The sequence below is a fragment of the Verticillium dahliae genome, genomic scaffold, assembly GCF_000150675.1.
Source record: "Verticillium dahliae VdLs.17 supercont1.28 genomic scaffold, whole genome shotgun sequence".
NCBI lineage: Eukaryota > Fungi > Ascomycota > Sordariomycetes > Glomerellales > Plectosphaerellaceae > Verticillium > Verticillium dahliae.
In genome coordinates this window covers 1-16349 of record NW_009276942.1, presented here as the reverse complement: position 1 = coordinate 16349, position 16349 = coordinate 1, and the positions used below count along the sequence as shown (strand labels likewise).

Here is a 16349-nt window from a genome sequence, read left to right as displayed (position 1 = left end):
ATGGTAGAGACGGATAGGAGCTCGGGTCTTTCGCACGCCCGACGAGTTTGCTCAGCGTTGGAAGGCGAGCCGTCACCGACAATCTCTACTCCAGGAGATTGATGGATATGAAAGATTACACCCAAAATAAAAACGGGTTGCGGAGTACGAAGCTTCGCGCCGCGCCGAGCAAGCCCGATCCGAGCGTCCCAGCTCAACCTATATCAGCTCCTAGCGACCACAAGAGGGCTGACTCTGGGCGCGGCTGGAACAGACTTCTTGCTGATCCATATTTCACCATCGCCCAGTTGTTCTTCAATCTCATCATGGCGCTCATCCTTGGAAGCATGTTCTACAACCTCAAGGAAGACACTTCGAGCTTTTACTATCGAGGCGGCATCATATTCTTTGCCCTGCTTCTGAACGCCTTCGCGAGCCAGCTCGAAGTGCTCACCGTTTACGAAGAGCGGTCCATCGTCGAGAAACACAACCGCTACGCCTTCTACCATCAGTCAACACAAGCTATTGCTAGTTACCTTATGGACCTCCCCTACAAGATGGTAAACATGTTTATATTCAACCTCATCGTCTACTTCATGGCCAATCTTCGTCGAGACCCCGGTCCGTTCTTCTTCTTCTGCCTGACCAGCTTCATCGTCACGCTCATCATGTCGTCCCTCTACCGCACTCTTGCCTGCGTTACGCGAACGTCGCACCAGGCGATGGTCCCAAGTGCCATACTCAGTATCGGCCTTATGGTGTACACAGGTTTCACTATCCCAACAATGTACATGCGTGGTTGGTCACGCTGGATGAACTACATTAACCCTCTAGCTTATGGTTTTGAGGCTCTAATGGCAAACGAGTTTCACGATATGGAGTTTCCTTGCGAAGGTATCATCCCTTACGGAACTGGTTACGATATCCTTCCTAGCGACTCCACAGTTTGTCCAGTCGTTGGTGCCTTGCCAGGCAGCGGAACGGTGCAAGGTGACAGATACATCAACATGGCATTTGCTTACTATCATGGGAACAAGTGGAGGTAAGTCACCATTGGAGGCTAGGGTCGGCGGCAGACATGGCTAACTGCAAGGGTCAGAAATATCGGTATTCTTATCACATTTCTCATATTCTTTCTGAGCGCCTACACTACGGCTGCTGAGTTTGCCAAGCCGCCAAAAAGCAAGGGTGAGGTGTTGGTCTTCCCGAAGGGCAAGCTTCCGTCAGAATCGACCAAAACGGCTGCAGGTGACCTTGAAGGACAACCTATTGGCCAGACAGCTGTTTCCCAAAAGCCCGCCAGCGATCGCTCGGCTCCAACCCTAGTAACCGGGACGGCGGTGTTCCATTGGGAGAATTTGTCCTATGACATCAAGATTAAGGGTGAAGACCGGCGGATCCTTGATCAGGTTGACGGCTGGGTGAAGCCCGGAACATCTACAGCGCTCATGGTATGTTGTTTCTCCACCATTTAATTGTAGTTTCAGACCAAGCTAATGTAACAGGGTGTTTCTGGTGCCGGCAAGACGACCCTTCTCGACGTCCTCGCCACCCGGGTGACTATGGGCGTCGTCACCGGCGATACCCTCATCAACGGCATCCCGACGGACTCCTCTTTCCAACACCGCGTAGGCTACGTACAGCAGCAAGATCTCCATCTCAGCACCGCTACTGTACGCGAGGCTCTCTCCTTCAGCGCTATTCTTCGCCAGTCCGCTGAAATCCCCTACTCTGAGAAGCTCGCTTACGTCGATCAAGTCATTGATATGCTCGACATGCAAGCTTTTGCCGACGCCGTTATCGGCGTGCCGGGCGAGGGCCTCAACGTTGAACAGCGGAAACGACTCACTATTGGTGTGGAACTCGCAGCGAGACCGCAACTGCTCTTATTCCTCGACGAGCCGACTTCAGGCTTGGATTCGCAGACTTCATGGTCGATTATACAGCTGATCAAGAAGTTGACGAGAAGTGGACAGGCAGTTTTATGCACCATCCATCAGCCGTCGGCTATTCTGTTTGGTGAATTTGATCGCCTGTTATTGCTTGCGCCAGGAGGCAAGACGGTCTATTTCGGAGGTGAGTCTGACGAATACCATAATGTCAGAGGAGTGTACTTACATGATGCAGAACTGGGAGATTCGTCCAAGACCCTCATAGAGTACATGGAGCGAGGTGGTGCCCCGAAGTGTCCTGCTGAGGCAAACCCAGCTGAATGGATGCTCAACGTGATCAAGCCTTCGACGGACGCCAGCTTCTCTATTGACTGGCATCGAATGTGGCGAAATTCTCCCGAGTTTGAAGCCGTCAAGCGTGAGTTGAACCGGCTTCGGGCTCTTGAGAAAACCATGCCAACTCCTAACGAAGACAATGAGTCCCAACATCGGGAGTTCGTCACATCGTTCCAGACACAATTCTGGCAAGTCTTCGTCCGAACTCACCGACACTTTTGGCGGTCACCCACCTACATCTGGTCCAAAATACTGATGATATCTATTTCGGTAAGCGGGATGCGCTGCATGCGTCTTATTTCAAGCTAAGAACATTAGTCCATCTACCTCGGGTTCAGTTTCAGGGCAGCCAACACGATGCAAGGCCTGCAAAATCAACTTTTTGCAATTTTCATGTTTCTTGTTCTTTTTGGAAATCTCAACGAGCAGATAATGCCCATGTTTGTACCACAACGTGATCTCTTCGAGATTCGAGAGCGGCCGTCAAAAATTTACCGCTGGGATAGTGAGTGCCAACCCAAGTGTCCGTCTCAAACCCAAAGCTAACCGCGTAGCCTTCATTCTCTCCAACATACTTATAGAGGCCGCTTGGAACACGCTCATGGCTGTCATTATTTTCGTCTGTTGGTATTATCCGGTCGGCTTTGTTATGAACACTTCGCCAGGGGACGAACATTCCCGCGGTCTCCTCGTGTTCTTCTTCCTCTGGATGTTTATGCTGTTCACCAGCACTTTCTCGCACTTTTCAATTACGTGGATCCCCACTGCCGACACTGCCGGTGTGTTTGCCAGCCTACTATGGATGCTCTGCCTCTGTTTCTGCGGGTAAGTGATGAAACTTGACTCAGAATACACCCCGACTGAATCGCATCACTAACAAAGTCAGTGTGGGCGTTGCTAAATCAGACCTTCCTACTTTCTGGACCTTCATGTACTATATTTCCCCCGGAACCTACCTCGTCGGCGGCGTCATGTCCTCTGCTATCGCCAACGCAGAGGTTACCTGCGCTGCAAGCGAGATACTGCGACTTGCACCACCAAGCGGGATGGACTGCCTTGAGTTTCTTGGTGCCTTTGCTGAGGCTGCGGGCGGAAATCTTTTGACACCTAACGCGACGGAAACGTGTCTTTACTGTCCCATCTCGAACACGAATCAATTCCTGGCGCGGTACAGTATCAAATACGCCACCAGATGGCGAGACTTTGGCGTCCTGTGGGCATATATTTTATTCAATGTCAGCGCAGCCTTGGCACTATATTGGGCGTTCAGAATGCCCAAGGGCAAGGGCACGAAAAGGGGTTAGACGGGAAGATGAGTTGCAAGTTATTAAATCGCGAGGACTAGGATGAATGTCCGTACTAGTCATGTGGAAGCAACTCCAACCCAAAGATTTCCTATTTCTTGTCTCCCCATCATTATTTTCTTTCGTATCACTGAGCATGAATTCTCTTTGCGTGTTGAACAGCCCAGCCATCGTCATGTTTAATTATTTCCGCCAGCTATTAATCAGTATCGAATTTCACATAGAAATAAGAAAAAAAAAAGAAAGATTCTGCTTCAACGGGAATGTTTCGCCTAGAAAGATTTTGATGACCACAGTTGGAGCTTGATCAGCGTACTGACTCAGAGGAACCAAGGATGTGTCAGAATCTCTTCAGCCGAAGGGCGCTTCTCAGGGTCATATTGTAAAATCCACCTCAGAAGCTCCAAAACAATAGCCTCCTCAGCCTCCTCCATGTCGTCCGGCTTGCACTTTCTGAGCTGTTGTTCGAGAGAGACAAAAGACTCAGCAGTCGCAAGAGGCGACCCTCTTTCTGACCCGACTCTGTTGCCTTGTGAGCGGTTGTCGCCTGACTCTAGTGTTGCCTGGCTGCTTTTTTCATCATCACTGACATCGCTTTCTCCGTCATCGATGATGAGTTCTCCTTCTAACCCGTAATACTGCGGCCCTCGTTGCCAGTGGGTGAACAGACTGGTAGGCATCGGCCCCAGGACTTGACTCAATTGGATGAGATGTTCATCGTTCGTTGTTTCATCGGATTCATCTCCCTGTAGCGCCTCAAGTCTGACAAATAGCTGGCGACCGGTGATCAACTCGAACACAAGGCACCCTACACACCAGATATCAGTTCTCTTGCCTAGATCAAGGCCAAGAATGGTCTCTGGAGCTCGAAGCGCAACTGGTGTCAGGGGTTTGGACACAGGAGATGATTGGAAAAATGCTGCAGTAGCATGAGCTTCAGGGCATGACAAAAATTTCCGTACTTGGCCACAATCAGGTGGTTTTTCTTACCAGCGCAGAGGTCTGTGATCTTGACCAATGGAACGCGGTCAAGGACAACATGGTCGATCAGCGGGGCTGGTTCCAACAGATACGTTGATGCCCAGTAATCTTGCAAACCATCCCGCCGTATAAGAAGAGTCCCTTCATCGGGGGTCTGCGCAAGCGACTCCTCAGAGACGCCAGCCTCCTCGAGTGGAGGAATGTACACTAAAATGTTGCCGGGGTGGAGGTCTCCGTGCACGATACCACAATCGTGGAGGGACTGTACCCCAGGCAACATATCTTTCGGGATTTGCTTGGCGACTTGCTTGGGAAACCGACGCCTCCATGGCTTCCCGACGCAAAAGAGAGGGTGCCGTCGTAGAAGTGTATTCAGGTTCGGTCCCATCAGTTCCAGAACAAAACAGGCGTGACGACCGTTCGGCCCAGACACCTCGAAGACGCTCTCCGGGCTAACAATGTGTTGACGTTGACCTGGTCGCACGGAGCTGTACATGCTCGTTTCTCTTTCAATGACATCTCGCGTCAGATTTGCGATTCCTATCTTCAAAGCAACGTATCGATTTACCCTGAATGACGGTCCGCAACCAGAAAGGTGATGTCTTATCATACTGTTTAATAAAAACCGGTACTTCCTCTATTAATCGCAGCCATTTATCCTTTGAAAATATTAATCGCTCGATGCATATCTAACCTCAGACGTTGTTTTACTCCTGGCTATTCCTCAACAAATTTTCCAACCTTCAACATGGTCATCTCGTGCGGTCGTTGAAGTTTTGGTGAAGAACAACTCCCCAGCAACAGCGGGGGCCAATCGTACCTCAGTGATTTGGAGGAGCAATTTATAGAGGAAGACTCTCGCCGAAAGGACCCTTCCATTATGTGGCACCAATAGTGCTGTAAGCCATTATTGAATCCCAGCTACCTCAGGCAACACTTGGATATCTATACTGACATCTGGAAGAAACTCTGCGCTTACCAGCAGAAATGACCGCAGGCGACATTGCACGTGGAATTTCATTTGGAAGGTAGAGATGGCGGCGTGGAGTTTCTTGTAATGCAACGTTTGTTGGCCGCCAATTACAAGAGCTGGAAACGGCAAAGAGATTGAGTAACACAAACTGACGCTGGCCGTCATGTTTCGTCCCCTTATTGCCTTACTTCAGGGGTCAAACTGCCAGGCGACCCTACGGAGTCGACAAGCAGGGGGTCGACCACGGGCTAAGGGCTACGAGAAACGTATACATTTAGGCTGCGCAAGGCCCCCCAAGCTGCAGAGGGCCGGAGTTCAGGTGTATTCCGACCCCCTACCTATATTCTATGGCCTGTGGACCACGTGTGGATGACCTCTTCCCTCTATTCTATACCACGCACTGAGATGGAGATGCTATGTACTTACTTCTTGGCAAATTAGTCGATGATTATCCTCAGAGATGAAGTACCTGCCAGAGAGTGGCGACTACTCTACTTTGTACAATCGACTTCATCAACAGTTCCGAATCCAGTGACATAAATTGTCGAGCCCGCGCTGTCAAACGACCTTCCCACACCATATCGCAGCTTGATCTCTTTCAGATTCTCGAACGCGTCCCCCTCCGTCCGCGAGCTGCAAGTGTCCTGTAGAGTCTTGCTCGTGCTTACCGCCGTAGCAAACTGCAACAGGCTTTTTCCGGCCGGTTGTCCATTCTTCCACATGGCCCAGATGCCATGGATGTAGACCAGAGCAGCCACCAGCAGACACACACCATAAGGCAAGAAGAATTGCAGCTTCGAATCGAAGATATATGTTGCGCCACCCTCGAGAGCCGGAATGTCAGGCCCGTTCGTCCAGAGAGGCTTGTTCTTCGGATTAAGTGACAGTGTCGATATGACGATGTCTTGGAGGTACTTTTGCACCGTTTCGGGCGTCAGGGATACTTGCGGGTTGAACCTGTCGGTCATGCCAATATATGGGCTACCGACCACGTACGTCATGTTGGGCCAGAGCAAGGCGGTCCTTGTGTCACCTCCACCATCGGAAACTACATAGACAGGTTAAAAAAAGGAATAGAGAAGACAAGTTCTTGCATAACTCACATCTTCTGACATCGCCTACCAAAGCTTGAACAGCAGCCTCTCGAATGGCGTATGCTTGTGTGTTGGCATACACCTTGTGCAGCTGGGTTTGGTTGACAGCCTCGTCCATGAGATTCCCGGACTCGCGGTCGTAGAAGTAGTCGTAGAAGCGCAGGGGAATCGGGTTCTCGTCGTCCCAAAACTCCCTCTCTCCGGTCACTTTGGTGTTGAAGATGCGGGTACCATTCTCCTCATTCGTCATCTTCACGTTGTAGGTCGCGAGTTTCACGGAACAGTCCATGGTCCGGAGTGTCGAGTTCCGGCAAGCCTCTTCATCGTTTCTCTCAGTGTGCCACGATAACCGCACTGAGTTGTTGCGGATCAAAAGACCGTCCCTAACGCTTTGTGACTTTGCCTTGAAGACGACATCCGTGCACGGCTTGAATAAAGTGTACTTTGTCGCGTTAACCTGCTTGCATTCGAAGCTTGGGCCGTCGAACTGCATGTCGTATGTGCATGGACCACTGCATGGTGTGGGAGGTGCAACAGGCTCGCCTTGCGCCAGAACAGTCCGGGCTAGGGTAGTAAGCTTAGGCTGGACATTGCTATACATCGGTAGACTATTAGAATCGGAGAAGACACATTTTAAGGGCGATGGGGCGCTTACATGAAATCTAGATCGGCGTTGAGGTCGAAGAGGGCGTGGTCGACAAACCCACGATAATTGCCAGGCCCCCAGTACGAGATGTTCAGGGTTGGCACAGCTGATAGCGTCACGGGCACGATGCTGTTGCGAAACTCAACCGTCAAGCAACCAGGAGGAAACATGCCAGCTAGAGGCATCAACACGCAGACCAGGGCAGCCAGCCATGGCCCAATGGCACTGATAATAACCCGAGGCCGGGCAAGATCCCAAGGGCTGTCCGGCAGCGAGACGAGCTTGTCGATAACAAAAGCGCTCAGTGTCTTTTGGCGGAAGAACCTCCAAAGCAACTGGGTGTAGGCAATGCTTACGCCAGAGACGAGAAGTAGCTCTGCGACAAGTGCCATGAAACTAGCCATGGCATTTTCAATGCTTTGCGTCAATCTCGTAGACCGGACGGGCGTCCCGTCAAGGTACTGGAAGAGGCTCAGATGAGCACCCATGACTGCCACCGCTGTCTCTCTGTCAGTTCCCCCGGTATTGTGATAAGAATCGAGGCGACGAACCGAGGGTGTAGAAAAGTGCCATCTGCAGCAGAGTCATGACTGTCCGACGTCTTGTGGCTGGCGGTGCTTGTGGGCCTGCATGGGGCAGGAAGGAATCTGATGGCAGCGAGACCGCCGAGGGTGTAGCGGTCCATTTCTCTTCGTCCTTGCGTGCTGCCATTATGCCTTGCCAAAACCCGTTGCTCAACCCGAGATCCGAAGGAACGAGGGAGTAACGTATGTAGCGTTCGGCAGGTGTCAGACAGGATGTTGGAAGTAAGCCAGGGTGTTTGAGTGCGTCTCGAAGACTGGATATAAAGAAGCTGCTTCGGCTTACATACCGAGCGCTCAGGAGGATTCAGGGCCATGTTGCGGTCAGCACCCAGCGGCCCAGCTCAAATCCCCCATGAACCCTGCAGCGGCATGCTTGGCATCCAGGGGGGGGGAATCGTACCTAAAAGGGCCAATCATAAGGACCACCAAAACCAACCTACGTCTATAAATGGACGAAGGATTCTTATCGATGTCCAGAACACAGATTACTGTTTCGACGTAATGCAGCAGTCCGTTAATTCAGCAGGGGCTGTAACGAGCTGCAGCCTGAGATCTCACGAAGGATTCTTTTCAATGGAGCCTGAAATCCTACCGAAGTGGCAGATCCCAGTCACTGTGGGCGCGCTCCTCATTCAACAATGAACTTTGTAATGATCCCGGTCGTTGTGGCGGAAAATCGAAGGCTGGCCGCCATATAGATTCGTGATCGGGCCATCTCTCTCCCACCTTCGAAGGCACTGCCGAGATCTGGGTCCAGTGTCATCGCTCTCCACTTCAACTCATCCATCCACATAGCGCTCGAAGGACAGTCCAATTCCACACCAATTGGTTCACCGCACAGCAGCTAGAGGTCTTTTGTTGTCGTGCTGGAGGATGAATAGAGAAAGGGAACGAAATTGGCGCAACGAGGCTTCTTGCATCCAGCTTCCAGACGTCTCTGCAAGATAGCCTCCCACCAAATGTCCCCCTTTTCCAACATCAGTTGCCTTGACCCAGGAGCACAAGGTTGGCAACGTTCATGCCAGCAATCGCAATCCACACCAGAACAGCAATGACAGTGGTGTACCATGAATTCGCAAACTGGACAGTGGTGATGCTGCGTTCCCCAGCCGCCACATCGCGAACACCACCAGTATGCTCACCTTCATCGCGTACCGATTCGACCTGAACGGTCATGAACTTGCCGCAACAGGTAAAGTAAATCAGCGGTGCCGTTAGAAAAGGAAGGACGACACTGAGAACAACCTGTGACGCGTTGAGCGCAGCGCTGATCCCCTGCCGACCCACAGCTCCTGCGATGATGACACTCGGCGTGATGCTAATGCTTCTCGTGACCAAGCGTCGCAGCCACGGTCGCATCTTCCAGCTCAGCGCACCCTCACACACCATCTGGCCAGCAATGGTGCATACTATACCAGCTGAGACGCCCGAGAGCAGCAGCGCCAGCGCAAACATGGTGCCAGCCGCGGTCGAGATTGACTCCGACAGAAGCTCGTGAATGCTGAAGATATCGGCATCGGAGGCACTTGGAGTCCCATACAGGGAGTCGCCTGCGACGATAAGGATGGCTGAGTTGACAAAGAGAGCAAAAGTGAAAAGGGCGATGCCAAGTTCGAAGGAGGACATGGCCATGGCATGGCGTATGGCTTTGAGAGAGGGCACATACTGGCTCTTATCAACATCTTCTCCGTCCTGTTGTGCTGTAGATGCGCCGGTGGAGAGCAAGCCGTTCTTGGCGTCAAACTCCCGCAGGCGGGGCTGCACAATGCCGGAGCCAAGATAGAGGCTGTGCGGCATGACAGTTGCACCAAGAATCCCGCAAGCTTGATATAAGCTTGGCATAATTAGCGCTGTTTCCAGGTCGAGATGGGCTGCAGAAGAGTGCCAACATACCCTTTACCTTCAATGATGGCCTCGGAAGGTAGGTAGCCCTTGAAGACGTCTCCAACAGGGGTTTCCTGGATCATCGAGAGTTGGATACAGAAGCAGACTACGACGCTCAGGACCAGACACGCAATGAAGCACTCGAAGATTCGAAGCCCCTTCATAGACCCTTGTGGGTTATAAAAGTAGAGCGTGACGAAGACGTCTAAGATCGAAATGGCGCACCCAACCACCAAAGGCACCGCGGGGATGAGAAGATTCAAAGCGATTGCGAAGCCGATAACCTTCCTATTGTCAGATATTGCGATTGTGCATAATATTTGCTACACTGCAGGATGGGAGACAAGATAAAAAAGGCGAACGAGCTGACCTCTGCGATATCTGTTGCAATGATTGCTACCTCAGCAAAGATGTAAAGCACCAGGTTGAGCCACCGGGGAAGAAAGGCGCGACAGCACTCGGCGAGATTCAGGCCTGTAACGGTTCCCAGCTTTATGCAAAGCGTTTGTAGGAATATCGCAAAAATATTGGCAAGGAGCACGATGAAGAGTAGCCGATATTCGTAAGTTGCGCCTGCAGCGACGTCTGTTGCATAATTTCCGGGATCGACTTGCGATTTCGTTGTCAATATTTCCATCAAGTCGAGAGTTCAGCATCCGAGGCTTACTGTATGCAACAGCAATCATGAAACCAGGGCCAATGAATGTGCCGAATTTCATCAAGCTGTCCTTGGACCACTGGAGAGCAGACCTACATCCAGAAGCAAATCGATGTCTTCTACGGAAGGAAGTCGGGAGAGAATTAGGGAGGGGGGTCGGATCATGAGATCCGACCGCCCCTCCCGAGGGCTGACCAGCGGAATCGCTGGTCAGCCACTGGCGTCTGTCTTCGCCAGAAGGCGTAGTCTCGCCATGATCCTCACACCAAGGCGGCCCGTTCTTGAATCGGAAGAGCTCAGCGTTCTGCGTCACTTCCCGAGCATTGGCAAGGCCGTTGAGATCCTCGTTGGTGGTCAGTTCATTGGGCAAAGAACTAGGGCTCTGATTGTGCCCTTCACCCTCGTAAGGCTCGTCAGTTCGTGAGGGGCGGTTCATGGTTTTTGCGATTGTTGTGGGTAATCGTGGTTGATGTAGGATGAATTTGGCGGCAAATTGATCACAGAAGATAAACAACGGCTGCAAATCCTCTACTCGATTGACAATGGAAGCTAAGTTTCAGGTTACATGCGAGGAGTCTACAGAACGGGAGAATCAGTGTTTTGTTTTGCAGTCCACGTCACCATTGCTGCCGACTACCCGTGCTAGGGATACCCAACCCGCGTAGAATTGCCATGCTTCTCGAAAGCGGCCACCACGACAATGCTAGCGCCTGTTCTTTGGCGACATGGAAGGTTTTACAGAACAAGAAGTGGGGGTGTCAGTCCCGTCACCCCACGGGTGCACACCCGTTTGTCCTTTAGCTGTGTTTGCACGGCGAATGGCGCAAGAATGATGTTCCTAGATCGTGTATTGGTAAGAAAGTCGTTGAACCCATGTTTGATCCCACTCGAATGGCTGTCGAACCCATAACACTGCTTCCCAGCCGTCGAACAGAATCTAACGACCACCATCAGTCAACCCCAGCGATCCCAACGCAACGTCGGGACCCATGGCCCACTCCGGGAACGCCGTGCCAAAGATGGACCGAAAGTCGCCGGCATCCCACATCTGCATGTCGGTCGGGACCTCGAAGTTTGCTGGCGTCGGATAGCTGAGATAGTCTGATCCGACCGCATTGGCCCATGATTCCTCAGCTGCGGGATTGTCCTGCTGCATCTCCGTCGAGGGCTCTCCTGCCTTGTCTCGCGTCGCTGGGCTTTCCTTTGGCCCGAGCGCGTCGTCTTTGGCATCTGATGCGCGTTCGGCCTCGGTGATGCCTTGCGTCTGCACTTTGATGAAGTACTCGCGCGCAATCTGCGCAAACTCGGGGATCACTCTTCCAGGCAGCGCTCCCTTGGACGCAAAATCAATCATGCTGAAATATCCCGCTATGGTGTCCAGTAGCGTAAGGTTTGCCCTCGTCTCTCGATGGAGAGGGTTGTGGATGATGAAGTCAAACAGGATGAAGAGCGCCGTCAGCGGCATGATGCAAGTGATTCTGATTTGGTCAGCTACACGCTTTGAAAAAACATTTCGAATCCCCACCTTGGAAAGAATGCAAAAAACGGCTAAGGGAAATGGCACTTACGCAACAGGAACGTACGGCTCAAGCTCGATGTACCGTGAGAGATCCACAATTGTTCTCGCGGCATTCATCAAGTTGACCCTGCTCCGCTGGCTCGCGGCACCTCTCTCCTTGTCAAGATGCAGAGTGAGGCGCTCAATGGAGATGATGAGACCAAGGTAGAGATAATGCGTCTGGAGCACGGCAAGCCTCGTGCTGGCGTCCGTCAGAGCGTCGAAATTGGCCGGCTCGCAGGGACGGAACGCAGCCGGGATGCCCATCCTCCACTCCTCCAACAGGCCTCTCATGTGAAGAATGGCAGCCTGCAGGGCCGGCGCGGACTTTTGCGCCGCCGAGATGGAAAAGAGGGACTGATACGCTACGGAAGAGATGCGGCCGATTCGAACAAACGTCAGGAAAGCGTTGTACGCCCCGACAATAGATTCCGGTGCGGACGGGGCTGGGCAGGCAATGTCTTCGTCGGGAATCATGGAAGAACAGCGACTGAGGAGGCATTGCTGCTTCTCAAGGGCGTAAATGACCCAGAAGACACGAGCTTGGTCGGACTGAGCGGCCGAAGAGCGATGATAGCGGAGAACGATGGCCATGCGAGCAGCGTGGGCGACGAGCGCGTCATCGATCTGAAGGCAGCACGCGTTGAGAGCATAGATAGACTGTCTTTGTCAGGAGGTGTCACTACAGGTGGCGGAGACGACTGACCATGGCGGTGATAGCTTGGACGTTCTCGAGTGACTCTCGTGGGAGTATGATCTCTGCCATGTGGCCTAAGGATACCTGGAAGAGCTCCCACGATTTACCTGTGCCTGGAGAATAGGTCCCCTGGCGGAAGAACTGGCTTCCTAGTGCCAAGACGGCATGGTAGAGAGCCGAAAAGATGGGATTTTGATCAAGCACATGCGGCAACTGCGGGCTCAAGGCTTTGGTTTCGAAGATGTCACGGTCCAGGAAGGGGTATACGGGATGGAGGTTTTCGAAGTAGGCTAGATCGTCAGCACTGCTGCTGCTGAGAGAAAGCGAACAGCTCACCTCGAATGTAGTCTCGTGCCTCATCGGGAGTTACCTGAGGACCCTTTGGTGGCTTCATGAATTGAATCCGCGTCCATGGTGACGGCCTTGTCAAGCTGAGCCTCTCGACGATGATGTTGTCGAGCTTCTCGATCAGCTCACGTAAATGGGCACTGCCCATCCTGCTGGTTAGGGAAGCGACCCTCTGCTCGGAGAAGAAAGCGAGACCACAACTTGAGACTGGCTTCATGAGCAGATGCTACATCGTGAAGCATCGGATGAACTTACTCTGCTCATCGGGGACCTAAGATGGGGATTAGTGCACGACGGAGTGAAGGTTGATGGTAATTGTTGTCACACCTTGATGACAAAATCCTCGTTGAATAGGATCGGCTCATTGGGTTCCTCGAGACTATGCAAAATGCGATCGACGTACAGGTCGCCTGTATCGGGACTGCGGCCTGATGGCGGCACGGAGGAAGACACGTCGGGTTCTGGAACTTTGGCGCTGTCAGCAAAGCGGCGCAATCCAAGAGCGGGGGACCAAACCTTGGGCTTTGGGCCTCCGTCGAAAGGGACTGAAGTGGCAGTCATAATTGCGTGACTTCAAACAACAGAGCGAGGTGAGTGTCAAGGAGGTCTGAATAGCACGCGGCCAAGAGCCCGGCGCGCGAGGAGCAGAGGGGAACTTACGGCGCAGTAGGCACATATTGGGGGCTTTCCGAGTGCCGGTTCCGGTGCTGACGATGAGGGGAAGGACGGTTAGGAGAGGCTGCGAGGTTCATGTGAGAATTGATCCGACTCACCGATGCAACGTATCTTTCGACGGCGACATTGGTCGCATGTTCTGTTGACTTTGTGCATTCTGCGAGCCGTGAATGAGGTGCGTTCAACTGCAATCGCCCTGTGCCCAAATTGTAGGAGTCGACTTGGCAATATCGAAGGGCAGAGCAGCGAGTGGACAGAGGGCAATGATTGAACTTCCGTGATCCAGGCAGGCAATACTTGGATTATTCGTGGTTGTACCAAACCGTCGTTTTGGACCAGTCTTGCATCAGAGCTTACGTTGACAGCCCGAGGACGGTGTCCCGCGGGCTCCGAAGCCTCCACGTGCTGTAACGTGCTGCGCTTCAGGACCCTGTTGGGTGAAGTTGGGTGAGCAGTGAGCACCACAGCTTTGATGGACAATCGCCAGCCACTTGACTCAGTCAATTACTCAGGTATCTGCCGGTTAAAGCAATAAGAAGTGCTGATCTTGCTTTCTTGGTTGGAGGTAGTCATGAGGTATTCGCCAAGTTTTGCCTCCATATGCCAAATGTCCCGTCGCGGATGGGAGTTCATACTACCTCACTATTCAAACGGCGAGTAGACCATAATACTGCTGCATATGGTCAACAGTCCTTCTCACAAATGCATTGCCTGCGCCAATGGCTCATCTCATCCCTTACTGCCACATTTGCCTCAGTACATAGAATGACCACTGTCTGACTACCCACCTTAGGTGAGGTACCTAATGAGCGTTCCACATCTAAGCAAGTACTATCCCAGTACCTATACAGTCAAGGGCGGCCACGTCTATGACATATAAGTGACGTATAGGCATCTAGATGTACAGATCGCTATGTCCTTTATTTCAATTAGCAGGATATTTTCTGCTACTGAGCTATCGATCATACGAACTAATAGGGCCAAATTCAGTCAGTAAAGGGACAACTACCGCATATATGGAAAATCGTACAAGTCAGACATGTCTGCTAGGCTTCTTGAGACGGAGCTGGACCGGAGGTGGTGCGATTCAATGTGAGTGAGTTTTACTGGGTGAAAGCGAGGTTCGAGGTCTGGAAGACGCTCCAAGTGCGCATCGGAAACGTTAAAGGAACTCTTCGTCCAGCTTCAAGTTCAGGGGGTCATCGCTCATGGACGCGGCTCTGAGAAGTAGCAACCGATAGAAACGAGCTTGCCACCAGCCGCCGGACTCGACAAGCCAAGTATTGGCCAATTATCGTCCAGAAGACGAGTTCAGTCTTGTGGTGCCTGAATCTCGCCATCGTCAGACGCAGCCTAAGAAGATGGGATGCTGGGCGACTCTTGATGTATTAGGTTTAGTCCTCGGCCGACTAGGGTCTGCAGGCGACAAATCGGTCTTGCTGATCAACAACCCCCTCAATATTCCTCGTCTCCTCCACCACGAAGAGACAAGGCAGTGCATCCCCTCAGCTGACCACCGCCTGGAGGCTAAGCTCCAGCGCCACCGGCTCCCGTCAAGGCAGAGACATGAGGCCCCCCCTAGCCATTTAGGGTCCGCCGCATGGTGGCCCGATACGCGGAAATGGGTGTTGTGGTGTCACAATCACCCAAACGGTAGGGTGACACCTCAGCAATCTTTGCCCCAGACGGATTGGCGCAAGGGTGCACCGCATCCATCGCGCCAAGCACGCAGCCCCGGGAGACGTCATGGGGCGCCCAGCGAGGCTGATCGAATCTGACTTCTAGAAGGCGTCTACCTGATTCGGGAAATATTCTCGCGATCCTCCCATGACACACGTTGTGATGATGGTGTCGTCGATGCATTTAAAGGCCCTCGGTCGCAGCACCTTTTGTCGAAAAAATGCTCCTGAATCTTATGACGCTCCAAGTCTTTACATCAAGCCACACTACAAGTACACTCGAACAAACGTTACAAGCAAATCAGACGACCCAATCACCTAGCCTTGACGAGAAGGTCACCTGAGATCACCTTTTACAATCACTACCTCCAACCCCATCCAGCACCATGTGCTTCGGCAGCAGCAGCAGAAAAAGCAACATGTATGACTACAGCCCTCGCCCCGTCATGGCCGACGCATCAAGCTACCGGCGCCGTCAGCCGCGTAGTCGGTACGGAGGGAGGCATGGCCATTACACAGGCGGTTACGTTTTCGCGGGCGATGCTGGCTATGGTGGCCACCACGGGCACGGCTACGGTGGTGATGGCGGCGGCGGCGGCGGCTGCAGTGGAGGTGACGGCGGAGGCGGCGGCGGCGGCGGTTGCTAAGAGAGTTGGACTTTGTATAACTTGTATTGCGATACCCTAGCGATGATGCGCGAGGTTTTCTGTTTTCTCGAGACTCGAGGCAATTGAACCGGTCTTTTCCCAAGTCATCTTCTCTTGTGAAGCGCTTAGACCTGTTTCGCCTGTCCATCGGCCGCACCGGACTCAAGCAGACCCTGTAGAATCGCCAGATCCTTCAGTGCCTGTGCAGTGTTCTGCCTCTCATCAGCAGTGCCTTGTTCCAGAGTCGCGCCGAAAGCCTCGAGCTCGGCTGGTACGCCCGAAGACCTCGTAAACTCCCTTCTCTCCTCCACCTTCTTTCCATCTTGGCCCCGCTTCGCTACCTTGACGTCGACCGGCGTCATCGTGACCGATCCCTCCGTCGTGACAACCTGCACCCTCAAACCCGCTTTTGAA

General features: G+C 52.6%; 6 protein-coding genes across 6 annotated transcripts in view; 1 reads left to right on the top strand and 5 right to left on the bottom strand.

The window, feature by feature from the left end:
• VDAG_09581 (opaque-specific ABC transporter CDR3) overlaps positions 1-3511 on the top strand; it is a gene marked incomplete at both ends in the record, with an annotated part of 4644 nt that extends 1133 nt beyond the window's left edge. Inside the window, 7 exons of the mRNA XM_009658542.1 lie at positions 95-1021; positions 1079-1430; positions 1485-2055; positions 2107-2477; positions 2526-2712; positions 2789-3032; positions 3094-3511. Coding sequence (XP_009656837.1) covers positions 95-1021; positions 1079-1430; positions 1485-2055; positions 2107-2477; positions 2526-2712; positions 2789-3032; positions 3094-3511 — 3070 coding nt within the window. The remainder of the gene's footprint in view (positions 1-94; positions 1022-1078; positions 1431-1484; positions 2056-2106; positions 2478-2525; positions 2713-2788; positions 3033-3093) is intronic.
• A 320-nt stretch (positions 3512-3831) lies between these two features.
• Positions 3832-4988, bottom strand: VDAG_09580 (uncharacterized protein; the record flags this gene model as incomplete). The annotated part of the gene is made up of 2 exons (XM_009658541.1): positions 3832-4370; positions 4502-4988. The coding sequence occupies 2 exons, from the start codon at positions 4986-4988 to the stop codon at positions 3832-3834; spliced, it is 1026 nt and encodes a 341-aa protein (XP_009656836.1).
• Positions 4989-5896: 908 nt separating this feature from the next.
• Positions 5897-7916, bottom strand: VDAG_09579 (uncharacterized protein; the record flags this gene model as incomplete). The annotated part of the gene is made up of 4 exons (XM_009658540.1): positions 5897-6513; positions 6569-7152; positions 7215-7704; positions 7757-7916. 4 exons carry the CDS (start codon positions 7914-7916, stop codon positions 5957-5959), a joined length of 1791 nt encoding a protein of 596 aa, XP_009656835.1. The 3' UTR covers positions 5897-5956.
• An 851-nt stretch (positions 7917-8767) lies between these two features.
• Positions 8768-10767, bottom strand: VDAG_09578 (iron transporter SMF3; the record flags this gene model as incomplete). Its single annotated transcript, XM_009658539.1, has 4 exons — positions 8768-9575; positions 9683-9957; positions 10044-10282; positions 10341-10767. The coding sequence occupies 4 exons, from the start codon at positions 10765-10767 to the stop codon at positions 8768-8770; spliced, it is 1749 nt and encodes a 582-aa protein (XP_009656834.1).
• An 80-nt stretch (positions 10768-10847) lies between these two features.
• Positions 10848-13673, bottom strand: VDAG_09577 (uncharacterized protein). Its single transcript, XM_009658538.1, has 7 exons — positions 13595-13673; positions 13338-13479; positions 13190-13205; positions 12923-13058; positions 12596-12876; positions 11900-12516; positions 10848-11809 (listed from the first exon to the last, which is right to left on the bottom strand). Exons 1-7 carry the CDS (start codon positions 13608-13610, stop codon positions 11269-11271), a joined length of 1749 nt encoding a protein of 582 aa, XP_009656833.1. The 5' UTR covers positions 13611-13673; the 3' UTR covers positions 10848-11268.
• A 2073-nt stretch (positions 13674-15746) lies between these two features.
• VDAG_09576 (uncharacterized protein) lies at positions 15747-16297 on the bottom strand (the record flags this gene model as incomplete). The annotated part of the gene is made up of 2 exons (XM_009658537.1): positions 15747-15971; positions 16067-16297. The coding sequence occupies 2 exons, from the start codon at positions 16295-16297 to the stop codon at positions 15747-15749; spliced, it is 456 nt and encodes a 151-aa protein (XP_009656832.1).
• Between the last annotated feature and the right edge of the window lie 52 nt (positions 16298-16349).

What these genes read in the sequence shown, in the direction of transcription:
- VDAG_09577 (XM_009658538.1), bottom strand. An exon ending in GGCACGAGACTACATTCGAG is followed by an intron (nt 12,877 to 12,922) that starts GTGAGCTGTTCG and finishes CTGACGATCTAG; the next exon opens with CCTACTTCGAAAACCTCCAT. An exon ending in GAGCCGTACGTTCCTGTTGC is followed by an intron (nt 11,810 to 11,899) that starts GTAAGTGCCATT and finishes TGACCAAATCAG; the next exon opens with AATCACTTGCATCATGCCGC.